This window comes from Equus caballus, chromosome 3, assembly GCF_041296265.1.
Source record: "Equus caballus isolate H_3958 breed thoroughbred chromosome 3, TB-T2T, whole genome shotgun sequence".
Lineage (NCBI taxonomy): Eukaryota > Metazoa > Chordata > Mammalia > Perissodactyla > Equidae > Equus > Equus caballus.
The window spans coordinates 113,733,094-113,747,406 of NC_091686.1; the positions used below are offsets into that span (position 1 = coordinate 113,733,094).

The 14,313-nt window shown below is 33.2% G+C and overlaps 1 protein-coding gene across 2 annotated transcripts in view; it reads left to right on the top strand.

The window, feature by feature from the left end:
- The window catches only part of FBXL5 (F-box and leucine rich repeat protein 5), a 43,598-nt gene that overhangs the window by 24,169 nt on the left and 5,116 nt on the right, over positions 1–14,313 (top strand). For both annotated transcript variants that reach the window (XM_023638338.2, XM_005608885.4), the window contains one exon: positions 11,875–12,023. In XM_023638338.2, coding sequence (XP_023494106.1) covers positions 11,875–12,023 — 149 coding nt within the window. The remainder of the gene's footprint in view (positions 1–11,874; positions 12,024–14,313) is intronic.

Here is a 14,313-nt window from a genome sequence, read left to right on the forward strand (position 1 = left end):
TAAATTGTTCTCTTTTTTCCTAGAGCAAAGGAAGGGTGGAAGTGAAACATTTATTAGCCCAGAGAGGTAGATCTTCTTAACAGCCAGATTCTACTATATGTTTTATAGAACCCACATGAGGGTTTCTATGCACAATGTTGGAGAAAAGACTTAACCTGAGGCTTACATAGGATGAATAGATGACACAGTAGGTTTTCAACAAGTGGTAGCTGCTGTGCAGTAATCGTTTGATTATCTTTGATATGAGCCTTTGGAAATTGATTACATGTTTTCTCTTTTGTCCTGTAATAGATTTGAATATTACGACATCTGTTTAGTAATGGGTGTCAGATACATTATAATGAAAAATTCATCCAGCACAGAACCTAATACTCCCTACCATTATAAAAAATACTTAATACAAGATTATTACAGAAATCTTTCAAAAGTCATGTACAGTAACTAAAGCCCTTTTCCCCTAAGGTAACTACTATTACTGTGGTTTAGCTGCTGTGCATCATTTCATTAATTTTCTTTTTATTCAAATTCAGGTGCATGTATTATAGTTAAAACAATAGAAAGCAAAGGACACTCATATTCTGAGTTTTATTCCTTTTTAAAATTTTATTATATTTTTATATATTTATTCTTACCTGATACAGTTTTAGTTGTTTTTGAATGTAATTTGGTTCTAAAGTAAAAGAAAGTTTTGGTTCAGTTTAAAACCTAATAATTCACTTTCCAGTACCATTATCTTTTTCATTACCATTATACCTTATTAAAACTTATTTGTAGCTTATCCAGTTGCATTTTCAACACGACCAGTTTTATTGTTTGTTCAAAGAATGAAGTAGCACATATAACTCTTGGTAATATTTCAGAGCTGCAGTGATGTCCGTTTGGGTGACAATTTCCCTGTCTTTCTTAGTTTTGTCAGGATATTTTTAAATAAGCCAGAACTTATTAAAAGTTCTATATAATTAAAAATTGATTTCAAGGGGAGTCAAAATTTTGATGAATCTAATTAAGAAGTGTCTTCTATTTGCTTTTAGTGAAAAAGGGTTTAGAAACTTCCTGTGTAAGGTTTGGAAAATGCTGGAAGGGGGATACTTCATCTAAAATTAGAATTTTAAGGCTTTATTTAAATACCAAAGAGTTTCCATCCCCACTTCCCTCCAAGGCAGAGAGTTAATTTCCTAAGTAAAATTTGAAGAAAAACATGAAGGTGATTTTTCGGTTGTTATTTCAAAGTATAATTTTGGCTTATTATTAAATTCTGATACTGTTAACTTTGGAAGTAACTAAATGGATAATTTGATTCTGTTGGGAGTGAAAAGTTACATGTCTTCCTTATGGTTTTCACAAGTAGTGGTGAGGAGTTTGCATATGAGATATCCTTAAAAAAATAGTTTGAGTTTGAATTTAGGGAAGAATTCGTTTTGTGGATGGGGGACACACAGGAACTAACTTATCTGATATTATTTGGACTGTTAGCTAATCGAAAAAGTCTGCAATCTGAGTGCAAATGGTCTCTTTTTAATTATGTTATCTTGAAGGAATCTTTCTCAATCATTTAGATATTTATTGAGCATCTCCTGTATGACTTGCCCTGTTCTAATTACTAGGGATCCACAGTATATAAGACAGATTCCTGCTTTCATAGAGTTTATAATCTTATAGCAGAAATAGACAATAAACATATAGTATCAGACTGAATGTTCTGAAGTAAAGTTAGGTTACGGGATAGAGAATACAAAGAATGTTCCTTCATATTTGAGGGGTAGAAAAAGCTTTGAAGGAAACATTTTTTGAGTAGAGATTGGCATGAAGTTAGAGAGTGCATTTTGTGTGCACTGAAGGAAATAGAAAATACAAATTTAATTTTTAGAAACAACTTTTGCATTTATTATGTTAGTTTAAAAAGTTTTTCAGTTAACCAGTTAAAATAATAAGTACAACTGTCAATAGGGTTGAGAACAAATATAACTCATGCGTACGTAAAACTCAGTTTATGGGAACGGAAGTGCTAATTGGGAAGGTTCAGCATATCCTTCTGCATTAGTCATTATATTTTATTCAGGGATGGGTAGCATGAGTTTTGGCAAGTTGGTTATGACCAGCTTGTTAAAAGAGGATTGACTATAAAAATATAGCTTGAAAATCAAGATTTTATACTAGATTGAAGCCATAGGGAACAGATATAGTGTCATGTGTGTAGTCTTAATGCAACATTTTCAGGTTTTCATTGGAATGAAATAAATATTGTCTATTGTTGATTAAAAATAGACTCTTACCTAAATTCTCAACCTTCTTTGGCCCCCTCACATTGCCATTATTGTTTTGGTACACACCACTGATTCTCTCTTTGAACCCAAGGCAACTACTCTTTTAATCTGTTGCAGATAGCGTATATTGTTAGGTTTTACTTTTTTTTTATCCAGTCAAACATTCTCTGTCATTTAATTGACCTGTTTAGGCCATTCACATTTAATATAATATTGATGTGATTAGATTTATGCCTATTATTTTGCTGTTTGTTTTCCGCTTGTTTCATCTTTTCTTTCTTCATGTTTTGTCTTTTCCTGACTTTTTATGGATTTATTAAATACTTTTTAGGATCTATTTTATCTCTACTGTTGGCTAGTACCTCATTTATTTAATATTTGTATGCATTTTTAAAAAATTAATAGTAAAATATACATACCGTAACTGTTACCATTTTAAACATTCTTGAATGTACAATTCAGCAGGATTAAGTACATTCACTGTATTATGTAACTTTCACCACTATCCACGTACAAACCTTTTTCGTCACTCGAAACAGAAACTGTAACCATCAAGCAAAAACTCCTTATCCTCCCATCCCTCCCAGCCTCTGGTAGTTTCTATTTTACTTTCTGTCTCTATGTATTTGGGTCATTTATATATCATAGATATTTCAAGTAAGTAGAATCATACAACACTTCTCCTTTTATGTCTTGCTTATTTCACTTAGCGTAGTATTTTCAAGGTTCCATCCATGTTGTAGCATGTATCAGAACTTCATTTAGTTTTATAGTTGAATAATCTACTGTATTTATACACCACATTTTGTTTAACTATTCATCATTGATGTCGTCATTGATGGACACTTGGGTTGTTTCTACTTTTTTAGCTGTTGTGAAAATGCTGCTGTGAACTTTGGCATGCAAGTGTGTGTTTGAGTCCCTGTTTTAATTTCTTCTTTAATTTCTTTCAGCCATGTTTTGTAGTTTTCTATGTACAAGTCTTTTTCTTTGTTGGTTAAATTTATTCTTAAGTATTTTAGTGTTTTTGATGTTATTGTAAATGGAATTGTTTTCTTAATTTCCTTTTCAGGTTGTTCATTGCTAGTATATAGAAATAAAATTGATTTTTACATGTTGGCTTTGTATCTTGCTGCTTTGCTGAATTTGTTTATTAGCTCTAACAGGTTTTTTTGTGAATTCTTTAGTTTTGTACATGTAAGATCATGTCTTGTAAAATCAAAGATAATTTTCTTTCTTTCTTTCTGATTTGGATACTACTTATTTTTCAGTCTAGTTGCTCTGGCTAGAACTTCCAGTGCTATGTTAAATAGCAGTGTCTATAGTAGGCATCCTTATCTTGTTCCTTATTTTAGGGGAGAAACTGTCTTTCACCACTGATTATGTTAGCTGTGGGTTTTCCATATGTGCCCTTTATCATGTTGAGGAAGTTCTTTTTTATTCCTGGTTTCCTGTTCTTATCATGTAAGGGTGTTTGATTTTGTCAAATGCTTTTTCTGCATCAGTTGAGATGATCATGTGTTTTTTTCCTTCATTCTATTAGTGTGGTGTATTAAGTTGATTTTCATATGTTGAATCAGCCTTGCATTCCTGGGATAAAACCCACTTGATCTTGATCATTGTGTATAATCCTTCTAATCTTCTGAATTCAATTTGCTAATTTTTGTTGAGCGTTTTTGCATTTATATTTATAAGCGCTATTTGGCCTGTAGTTTTCTTGTTGTGCCTTTGTCTGGCTTTGGGATCAGGGTAATACTAGACTCATGAATGAGTAGGAAGTCTTCCTCCTCTTCAGTATTTTGGAATAGTTTGAGATGGATTGTTATTAATTTTTCTTTAAATGTCTAGAAGAATTCACCAGTGAGGCCATCTGACTTTGGCTTCTTAGTTGGGAGGTTTTTGATTACTAACTCAATCCCCTTACTTGTTAAAGATCTATTCAGATTTTCCATTTCTTCTTGAGTGAGTTTTGGTACTTTTTGTGTTTCTGGGAAATTTGTCCATTTCATCCAGGTTATACAATTAGTTTGGCATACCATTGTCATAGTACTATCTTATAATCCTTTGTATTCCTGTAAAATTGTTAGTAATGTCCCAACTTTCATTTCTGACTTTTAATTTGTCTTCTGTCTTTTTTTTCTTAGTCAGTGGAACTAAAAGTCAATTTTGTTGATCTTTTCAAAGAATCAACTTTTGGTTTTGTTGATTTTTCTCTATTGTTTTTGTATTCTCTGTTTTTTAAAATCTCTGCTCTAGTCTTTATTCTTTCTTTCCTTGTGCTTTGAGTTTAGTTTGCTCTTCTTGTTCTAATTCTTTAAGATGTTTAGTTATTTTATTGATTTAAGATCTTCTTTTTTAATGTTGTATTTACAACTGTAGATTTCACTCTTGGCCCTCCTTTTGTTGCATCCCAGCTTTGGTATGTTGGGTTTTTGTTTTCATTCATATCAGTTTCCTTTGTGATTTCTTCTTTGACTCAATGGTTGTTTAAGAGTGTATTGTTTAACTTCCACATAGTAATGGATTTCCAGGGTTTTTTCTGGTACTGATTTATAATTTCATTCCATTGTGATCAGAAAATATACTTTTATGAGTTCAGTCTTTTTAAAATTTATTAGGACTTGTTTTGTGGCATAACAATGTCTATTTTGGAGAGTGTTCCATGTGCATGTGAGAAGAATGCATGTATTCTGCTGTTGTCAGGTAGAGTGTTCTGTATGTGTCTCTTAGGTCTCATTTCTTTATACCATTGTTCAAGTTTTCTATTTCCCTATTGATCTTCGGTCCATGTCCTATCTATTATTGAAAATGGCATAGTGAATTCTCCAACAATTTTTGTTGAAGTTTGTTTTTCCCTTCAATTCTGTCAATTTTTGTTTCATATATTTGGGGCTGTGTTGTTAGGTGTGTATATGTTTATAATTGTTTTGTCTTCTTGGTGGAGTGAACCTTTTACAATATATATTATCCTTTGTCTCTTGTAACCTTTTTTTGATTTGAAGTCTCTTTTGTTTGACAATAGTGTAGTCACTCTGGCTCTCTTTTGTTTACTTTTTGCATGGAGTATCTTTTCTCATCCTTTTACTTTTAACCTCTTTATGTCTTTGCATCTAAAGTGAGGTCTTTTATAGATGGTGTATAGATGAGCCATTTTTTAAATCTAGTATGCTAATCTCTGCCTTTTAATAGAATAATTTAGTCGATTTACCTTAAAAAAATTTTTTTATTGAGGTAACATTGGTTTATAACATTATATAAAATTTCATGTGTACATTGTTATATTTCAGCTTCTGTATAGACTACTGCCAAAAAGTCTAGTTGCCGTCCATTACTGTACAAATGAGCCCCTTTACCCCTTTCACCCTCCCACCATCCTCGTTACCCCAGTAGCCACCAGTCTAGTCTCTGTATCTATGTGCTTGTTTTTTGTTGTTTTATTTCCCACATGAGTGAAATCTTATGGTATTTGGCTTTCTCCATCTGAAATATTTTGCTTAGCATAATACCCTCAAGGTCCACCCATGGTGTTGCAAATGACAAAATTTCATCTTTTTTATGGCTGAGTAGTATTCCGTTTTGTGTGTGTGTGTGTGTGTGTGTGTGTGTGTGTGTGTGTGTACCATGTCTTTATCCATTCATCCATTGATGGGTGCTTAGGTTGTTTCCAAGTGTTGGCTGTTGTGAATAATGCTTCAGTGAACATAGGGGTGCATATATCTTTTTGAATTAGTGTTTTCATGTTCTTTGGATAAATACCCAGAAGTGGAATAGCTGGATCATATGATAGTTCTGTTTTTAACTTTTTGAGGAATTTCCATACTGTTTTCCGTGGTAGCTGCACCTGTTTACATTCCCTCCAGCAGTGTATGAGGGTTTCCTTTTCTCCACATCCTCTCCAACACTTATTTTTTGTCTTTTTAATAATAGTAGTAATTTTAATAAAATTTAGTAATTTTTTGTCTTTTTAATAATAGCCATTCTGACAGGCATGAGGTTGTCTCTCATGGTGGTTTTGATGTGCATTTCCCTAATAATTAGTGATGCTGAACATCTTTTCATGTCCCTATTGGCCATCTGTATATCTTCTTTGAAAAAATGTCTATTCAGATCCTCTGCCCATTTTTTAATTGTTTTTTTTCTGTTGATGAGTTGTATGAGTTCTTTATATATTTTGGATGTCAGCCCCTTATTGGATACATGATTTACAAATATCTTTTCCCAATTCTCTTTTTGTTTTGTTGATGGTTTCTTTTGCTATGCAGAAGCTTTTTAGCTTGATATAATCCCATTTGTTTATTTTTTCTTTTGTTTCCCTTGCTTGAGGAGGCATATTAAAAAAGATAATTACTAAGACTGATGTCAAAGAGAGTACTGCCTGTGTCTTCTTTTAGGAGTTTTATGGTTTGAAGTGTCACATTCAAGTGTTTAATCCACTTTGAGTTAATTTTTGTGTATGGTGTAAGATTGTGATATACTTCATTCTTTTGCATGTGTCTGTTTGTTTTTTCTAACACTATTTATTCAAGAGACTTTCCTTTCTCCATTGTATGTTCTTAGCTTCTTTGTTGAAAATTAGCTGTTAAATATGTGGGTTTATTTCTAGGCTCTCAGTTCTGTTCCATTGATCTGTGTGTCTTTTTCTGCTAGTACCATGCTGTTTTGATTACTAGTTTTGTAGAATACTTTGAAATCAGAGCATGTGATTGATGCCTTCAGCTTTGTTGTGTTTTCCCCAGGATTGCTTTGGCTATTTGGGGTCTTTTGTTGTTCCATATAAATTTTAGGATTCTTTGTTCTATTTCCATGAAAAATGTCATTAGGACTCTGATAGAGATTGCGTTAAATATGTAGATTGCTTTAGGTAGTATGGATATTTTAACTATGTCAGTTCTTCCAATCCATGAGCATGGACTATCTTTCCATTTCTTTGTGTCTTCTCTGATTTATTTCAATAATCTTTTATAGTTTTTAGTGTACAAGTCTTTCACCTCCTTGGTTAAATTTATTCCTAGATGTTTTATTGTTTTTGTTGCAGTTGTAAATGGGATTGTATTCTTAATCTCTCTCTCTGCTGTTTCATTGTTAATGTACAGAAGCATGACTGATTTTTGTAGGTTTGTTTTATAACCTGCAGCTTACCTGTATTCGTTGATTATTTCTAATAGTTTTTTTGTGGATTCTTTAGGGTTTTCTATATGTAGAATCATGTCATCCACAAATGGTGATACTTCTTCCTTTCAAGTTTGGATCCCTTTTACTTCTTTTTCTTGCCTAGTTGCTCTGGCCAGAGTTTCCAATACTATGTTGAACAAAAGTCGTGAAAGCTGATGTCCTTGCCTTGTTCCTCTTAGCGGGATAGGTTTCAGTTTTTCACCATTGGATATGATGTTAGCTGTGGTCTTCTCCTATGAGATCTTTATCATGTTGAGCTACTTCCCTTCTATTCCCATTTTATTCAGAGTTATTATCATAAATGGGTGCTGAATCTTGTAGAATGCTTTCTCTGCATCTCTTGAGATGATCATTTGATTTAATTTACATTTAAAGTAATTACTGATAAGGAAGGATTTACTTACGGTGTTTAGCTTTTTTTTCCCTTAAATCTTACATTTTTGTTCCTTGTTTTCTCTATCACTTTCTCTTCTTTTCATTCTTTTCTTTTTGTAGTGTATCATTTGATTCCTCATTTTTCTCCATTCTTTGTATTTTCTCAGGTTATTTTCTTAGTTGTTACCTAGATTACATAACTCTAATCTCAGCCTCCATCATTGCATGTTCATATTTCTTTTGTGTCTATGTATCTTCACATGGCATTCTCTGTGTTTTTGTGTGTATCCAGATTTCCCTCTTCTTATAAGGACACCACCCATGCTAATGACCTGATCTTAACATGATTAAATCTGCAAAGACTCTTTCTATCTAGAGTCACATTTGTAGATACTAGGCGTTAGGACTTCAATATGTCTTTTTGGTGGAGGGGACACAATCTAACCCATAACACCAAGGCTTTTTTTTCTTATTGTTTTTATTCAGTTTTCTCTTGATGCTTCATTTTGGCTAATTGTGTCTTCAAGTTCACTAACATTTCTACAATGTCTCATCACTGCTAATCTCTTTCAGTGTGTTTTTTTATTTCAGATATTGCAGTTTTCAACTCTAGACGTTCCATCTGGGGTGCTTCTGCTTCCCCCATATATACACACACACACACACACACACATTTATAAATATATAATAATATACATAAGTGTATAAAGACATAGAAAAAATATTAAAATTTATGTTTTTTTGTTTCTCTTATCTTCATATTTTCTTTTAAATCCTTGAGCATATTTAAAACATAAAAGCAGTTTTAAATTCATTGTCTACTAATTCTATCATCTTTATCATGTATTGGTTTGTTTCTACTGATTTTATTTTTTTTCCTGATTTTTTGAATGTCTAGTAGCTTTTTGTTTTTTGAGGAAGATTGGCCCTGAGCTAACATCTGCCACCTATCCTCCTGTTTTTGCTGAGGAAAATTGGCCCTGAACTGACATTCATGCCCATCTTCCTCTGTTTTGTATGTGGGATGCCTGCTACAGCATGGCTTGATAAGCGGTGTGTAGATCCGTGCCAGGGATCGGAACTGGCAAATCCCAGGCTGCCAAAGTGGAACGTGAGAACTTAACCCCTACACCACTGGACCGGCCCCTGAATGTCTAGTAGCTTTTGATTGGGTTACAGATAATGTCAGTTATACATTGTTGAACTCTGGATTTTGTTCTATTCCTTTAAAGATTGCTGCTGTTGAATCACTCCCTGGTCTGTACTATGTCCATAACTTGTATACATTTTTATAATATATATTTTTGTTATTGCATGCATTGTCAATACGTTGTTTAAAGTTTTTTTCCCTAGTTGAGAGCAGAACCTGTATTTTATTCATCTTGGATTTTACTTTTAGGCCTGTGCCTGATATACTTGGGCATTGGTGATGAAAGTAGACTAGAATGATCTTTCTAGAAAAGACTTCTTATTACTTCTTGTTATTTTTCTATCTAAACCTTTCAGTGAGTCCTGCTGTCCTTTGGTTAAAGTCCAAATTCTTGGCCCTTGCTTACCTCTGTAGTTTATATCTTGTTACCTTCCTTAAATCTCTTACTTTTTACTTCGTCATATCCTTGCCTCTATCAAAAAAGACAACAAACAGATAAACGTAACACACACACACACACACACACACACACACACACACACACACACACACACACACACACACAGCCACCCTTTCTCTAACTGTACTCAGCTATTTTCTCTTCCTCCAAGATACTGTATTTCTCTTGTCTTTAGACATTTGTATTTGCTCTCTCTGTCTGTAACATACATTTATTGGCTAACTTCTGTTTGTTTCTATCACAGTTTGTGTCACTTCTTATGGGAAACCTTTTCAGACCCCTACAAGGCCTCTGTATGTTCCCAGGAGAGCATTCATCATATGGTATTATAATTACTTATTTACTTTTCACTTGTTTGCTTGCCCACTAAGCTCAGTGAGGCCAGTGACTACACAAATGGTTTACCCAACTATACTTGTGATATAAGGTTTATATTCCATGCAATCTGTCTACAATGTGCTGAAAATTTTTAAGTTTTAGAATATGAAGCAGTCTCTGCATTGAGATACTTTCTGACATCTGCTAGATCACTTTTTAAAAGCTGTTTTATTTTTTATTATGAACTATTTATAGGAAAAAGAGAATGAGTAAACTTTAAACTCTGTATTGTGTTCCTTTCAAGACTGCATTGTTTAACTCTTGTGGCCCAGTCATGCCATTGAGGTTCCAAACTGCCACTGCCATTAATTTAAAGTCTGTAAGGATGGAGCAGGGAAATGTATGATTAAAAAAAAAAAATCAGTTCTTTTCAGTGCAAATGTAAGGGGAAGTATGCATTTAAATCTCTCATGGGGTTTGGGGTCTTGATAAGCTGTTTTTAATAGATCAGTTTCCTCTTTTAAACATGCAGTTATAGAACTTTAAAATGTACCTTCCTAATCTTTGCCATTCAGTATCTCTCACTGAATATATAAATAGTTCCATAGTTTTTTCTAACCTCAATTAATAGTTTATATACTTTCGCTTAACTTTATTTCCTAATTTCCATGTACCTGTATAATCGTTATTTTTTTTAAAATTAATTAGTTAATTTTTTTTTGAGGAAGATTAGCCTTGAGCTAACATCTGCTGCCCAATCCTCCTCTTTTTTGCTGAGGAATACTGGCCCTGAGCTAACCTCCATGCCCATCTTCCTCTACTTTATATGTGGGACGCCTACTACAGCATGGGTTGACAAGTGCATAGGTCTGCACCCAGGATCTGAACTGGTGAACCCTGGGCTGCTGAAGTGGAACATGTGAATTTAACCACTGCGCCACTGGGCCAAGCCTCAATCATGTTGTTTTTAGTAAATTTATTGGATTGTTAATTTCTTGATATCCCTTTCAAGACAGACTTTCAGTTTTCTCTATTTTTGCTCTTGTAATAGTGCTTTAAACATCATTGTACAGAAAATTGACATTCTCAATTTTGTTCTTGATATTTTTCAACTCTGCCATTGTCATTTTAGCTGACTTCTCATTTTATCCTATTTATATAAATGTTGTTTTCATTCTTATAGAGTATGCCATTAGGTTTCCATTTTTATTGAAATGTAATTCACATACCTTTAAATTCTTCTTTTTAAAGTGTACAAATCAGTGGTTTTAGTATATGTACAAGCTTGGCAACTGTCACCACTATCTAATTCAGAAACGTTTTCGTCATACCAAAAAGAAACCCTGTACTTACTAGCAGTCACTCCTTATTCTCCTTTTCCCTTGGCAGCCACTAATCTACTTTCTGTCTCTGTGCCTATTCTGCCTATCATGGACATTTCATATAGATGGAATCATACAATATGTGGCCTTTTGTGTCTGGGTTTTTCACTTAGCGTAATGTTTTCAAGGTTCTTCCATGAAGTAGCCTATATGAGTGCTTTATGGCTACATGATGTTTGTTTATCCATTCATTAATTAATGGACATTTGGGTTGTTTTCACTTTTTGGCTATTATGGATAATGCTGCTATGGACATTCATTTGTAAGTTTTTGTGTGAACAAATGTTTTCAAGTCTCTTGGGTATACTCCTAGGAGAGGAATTGTTGGGTCATATGCTAACTCTCTAACTCTCTGAGGAACTGCCAAACTGGTCAGTAATTTTCTTGATAATTTTTAATTATTTTAATAATAAAAATTTTAATTTTTATTATCTCCTATCTAGTAGGAGAATGAAGATTACAATTCCAGGATTCAGTATTTCATTCCTCTAAGAACTGAGTTACTGTAATGTTCTTATAAAGAAAAATTTCATAGACTTGTTTATTGAATGTCTTTAGGAAAAATGTAGGAAGTTTTTCTCGGTTAAATGTATTTCTGCCTAAGGATGAGGTTTGTTATCATGTTTTATAGAAATTCTTAAATTTTCTCATTACTGAATTAAAAAGTCTATTAATAATGGTCCAGTGGGCCATAGGAATGCATAAATTTTCATAAATTAATATATTCTAATTGTTGAATTGCTTCTCTTACAGGGTTTTGACTCTGGGAGGAGGGCTGCCTTATTTGGAGCACCTTAATCTCTCTGGTTGTCTTACTGTAACTGGCGCAGGTCTGCAGGATTTGGTTTCAGCATGTCCTTCTCTAAATGATGAATACTTTTACTACTGTGACAACATTAACGGTAATGCCTTTCGACAATGAGATAGTTTTAAGGAATCGATTTAAAAAGTTTTAACAGTTCTGGTAATTCTTAGGGTTTCTATTTAGTTTTCCAGATACCTAATTGGCAAACTTTTTTACTTTCAGATTTAGTCCTTTACATTTGATAACATTTAAAAATCACATATTTTCATTAATTACCTTCTGTAAAAGAAAGGGTTTTTTTGCAGATAGATATTTCAGATATCCGTTCTGCCAAATTTTTGAGATACATAATGGTTTAATCATTTGGAATGGCAAGTTGTTGTGGGAATACTAAAATTATCATAAATTTTGGGAAATTCTTCTAGAGTGATGTAGCACTCATTAACAATTTTGAGGTATTGACGTTTTAGATACACCAATTTCTTAGGGATGATAACCTCAGTTTTCTTATAGAACAACTTTATAAAATGCAGTAGAAAAAGGAGGACTTTGGTAATGTGGACTCCCCTGAGATTTTGGGTCTGGTACTAAATAAATCTCATGGAAGATTGAGGAGGTGGGTATGTGTGATATTGAGGAAGAGGCTGAGATACTTTAGACATGACTAAAATTCCTATAGTATTTTTGAGATGATTCCTGAACCTACTTTTAATAATCGTCAGATAAACATCTCTTGATGTGTTTTTTTTTAAACTTATCCGTACCCTGCAAAGCGCCTGTTGAACATGCTTTTTCAAAGTACATTCAATGTCCTTTTGGGCATTTGATAGTCACTGGTAGGGACTGAAGTTCCCACAAGCCTAAAAAGCTGTTCCTCAATTATTAGTAAGCAGATCAACCTTTTGTATTTATAATTGGAAGAATATTTATATGGTTAAGATTCTGCTATGCGTCTGTCTTTTTACACCATACTGTTGTCATTGAGAGCCCAGTTCATCTTCAGATGTCAGGAAGATCAGCTGAATTTCTCTTAGGCTGAACAATTGACAGGAGTCAGGAAGACTAGAGGAATGGTCTCTTTAATGACATACTAGTAGGCAGAGAAGTTAGCAAATCTGCTATTTCTGGGAGACTAGATTTTCCTTAAAATATATATGAATAGACAGAAGATCACAACTCTCTTACTTCTGGAATCAGGTTGGTGCAGAAGATGAGGTGCGGAAGATGACCCCCACTGTTCTTGAAATAGCAACACTAAGTTGGAGCATTTGTTTGCTCTCTGTTGTCTTCAGTGTGTAATCAAAGAATGGTGAAAATGAATGTCATTTTAGTTGCATTTGGCTAAATATACAAAAGCAAAGTATGATTGCTGCAATGAAGCACTTCTTTTGTGGATTCAGTGAGTTTGAGAAGGGAGATTTTGTTTTTTTGTTTTTTCATATATAGTTATGTCATTGTAGGTTCAGTGTTGTAGTTCGTAAGGCTTATAGGATGTGTTATGAAAAGTAATCAGTAAGCTATTTTTTAATAAGAAAAACATCTTATTTGTATGTTGCCTTGAATGGTCCACGTTGATGTCAGCAAAGGTTATGCTTGTGGAAATAAATCTCACAACCTGATTTATTATATTTCCTTTTGGGTGTGTAGATGTTATGGTGTGGGGGAGACTGGGTTTCAGTTAATTTTTATGATCTGCCTACTTGTTTTTTGTGTGTAAATTTTTAAACTTCTTGAAATAATTTAGATAATGGGATAAAGTGAAATACTTAAAATCTTTTGCACTTTGTTAGGATGTCAAAATTTCTTTCATCTTAACTGGTTTTGAATATATAAATATTAAAATGTTCCAAAGGAGCTGCTACATTTCTTTTGTTTTGAACGTAAGATTTTTTTTGATAAATGAGTGGTAAAATTTTCAATAAATGAATTTTAATGAAGATGTCTGACTTTGAAAGATTTGAAAGGAAATTGACAGTGCTTGTATAATCCAATATTAAGTCTCCTTTTACAGCTTCTTAAAGCATGATTTGGGGGAAATGGAAATCATTTAAAGTTTATAGGGTGACTTGTCATATTAAATTGTGTTCCAGAGTTCCAGCCAGTTGCTCTTAGCAGTGCTCTAATATGATCTTTTCCTTAGAAGGACATATGGGCAACCTAGAAAGTGTTAGAATAAAATTGCCTTGTATCCAGTTTTTCAAGATGATACGATTGATCCAGTATCTTTCACTACAACTCAACTTGTACAGTAAATATTTTGTGACTGATAAGGGGGCCCCTTTTTATTATTTCTGAAAGTAGTTAATATGTTTTATACATGGTCTTAGAATAAAAGGGGGCATATTTAGGTGAAAATTATTTGAAATATTTGAGAGTAACGTTTAACT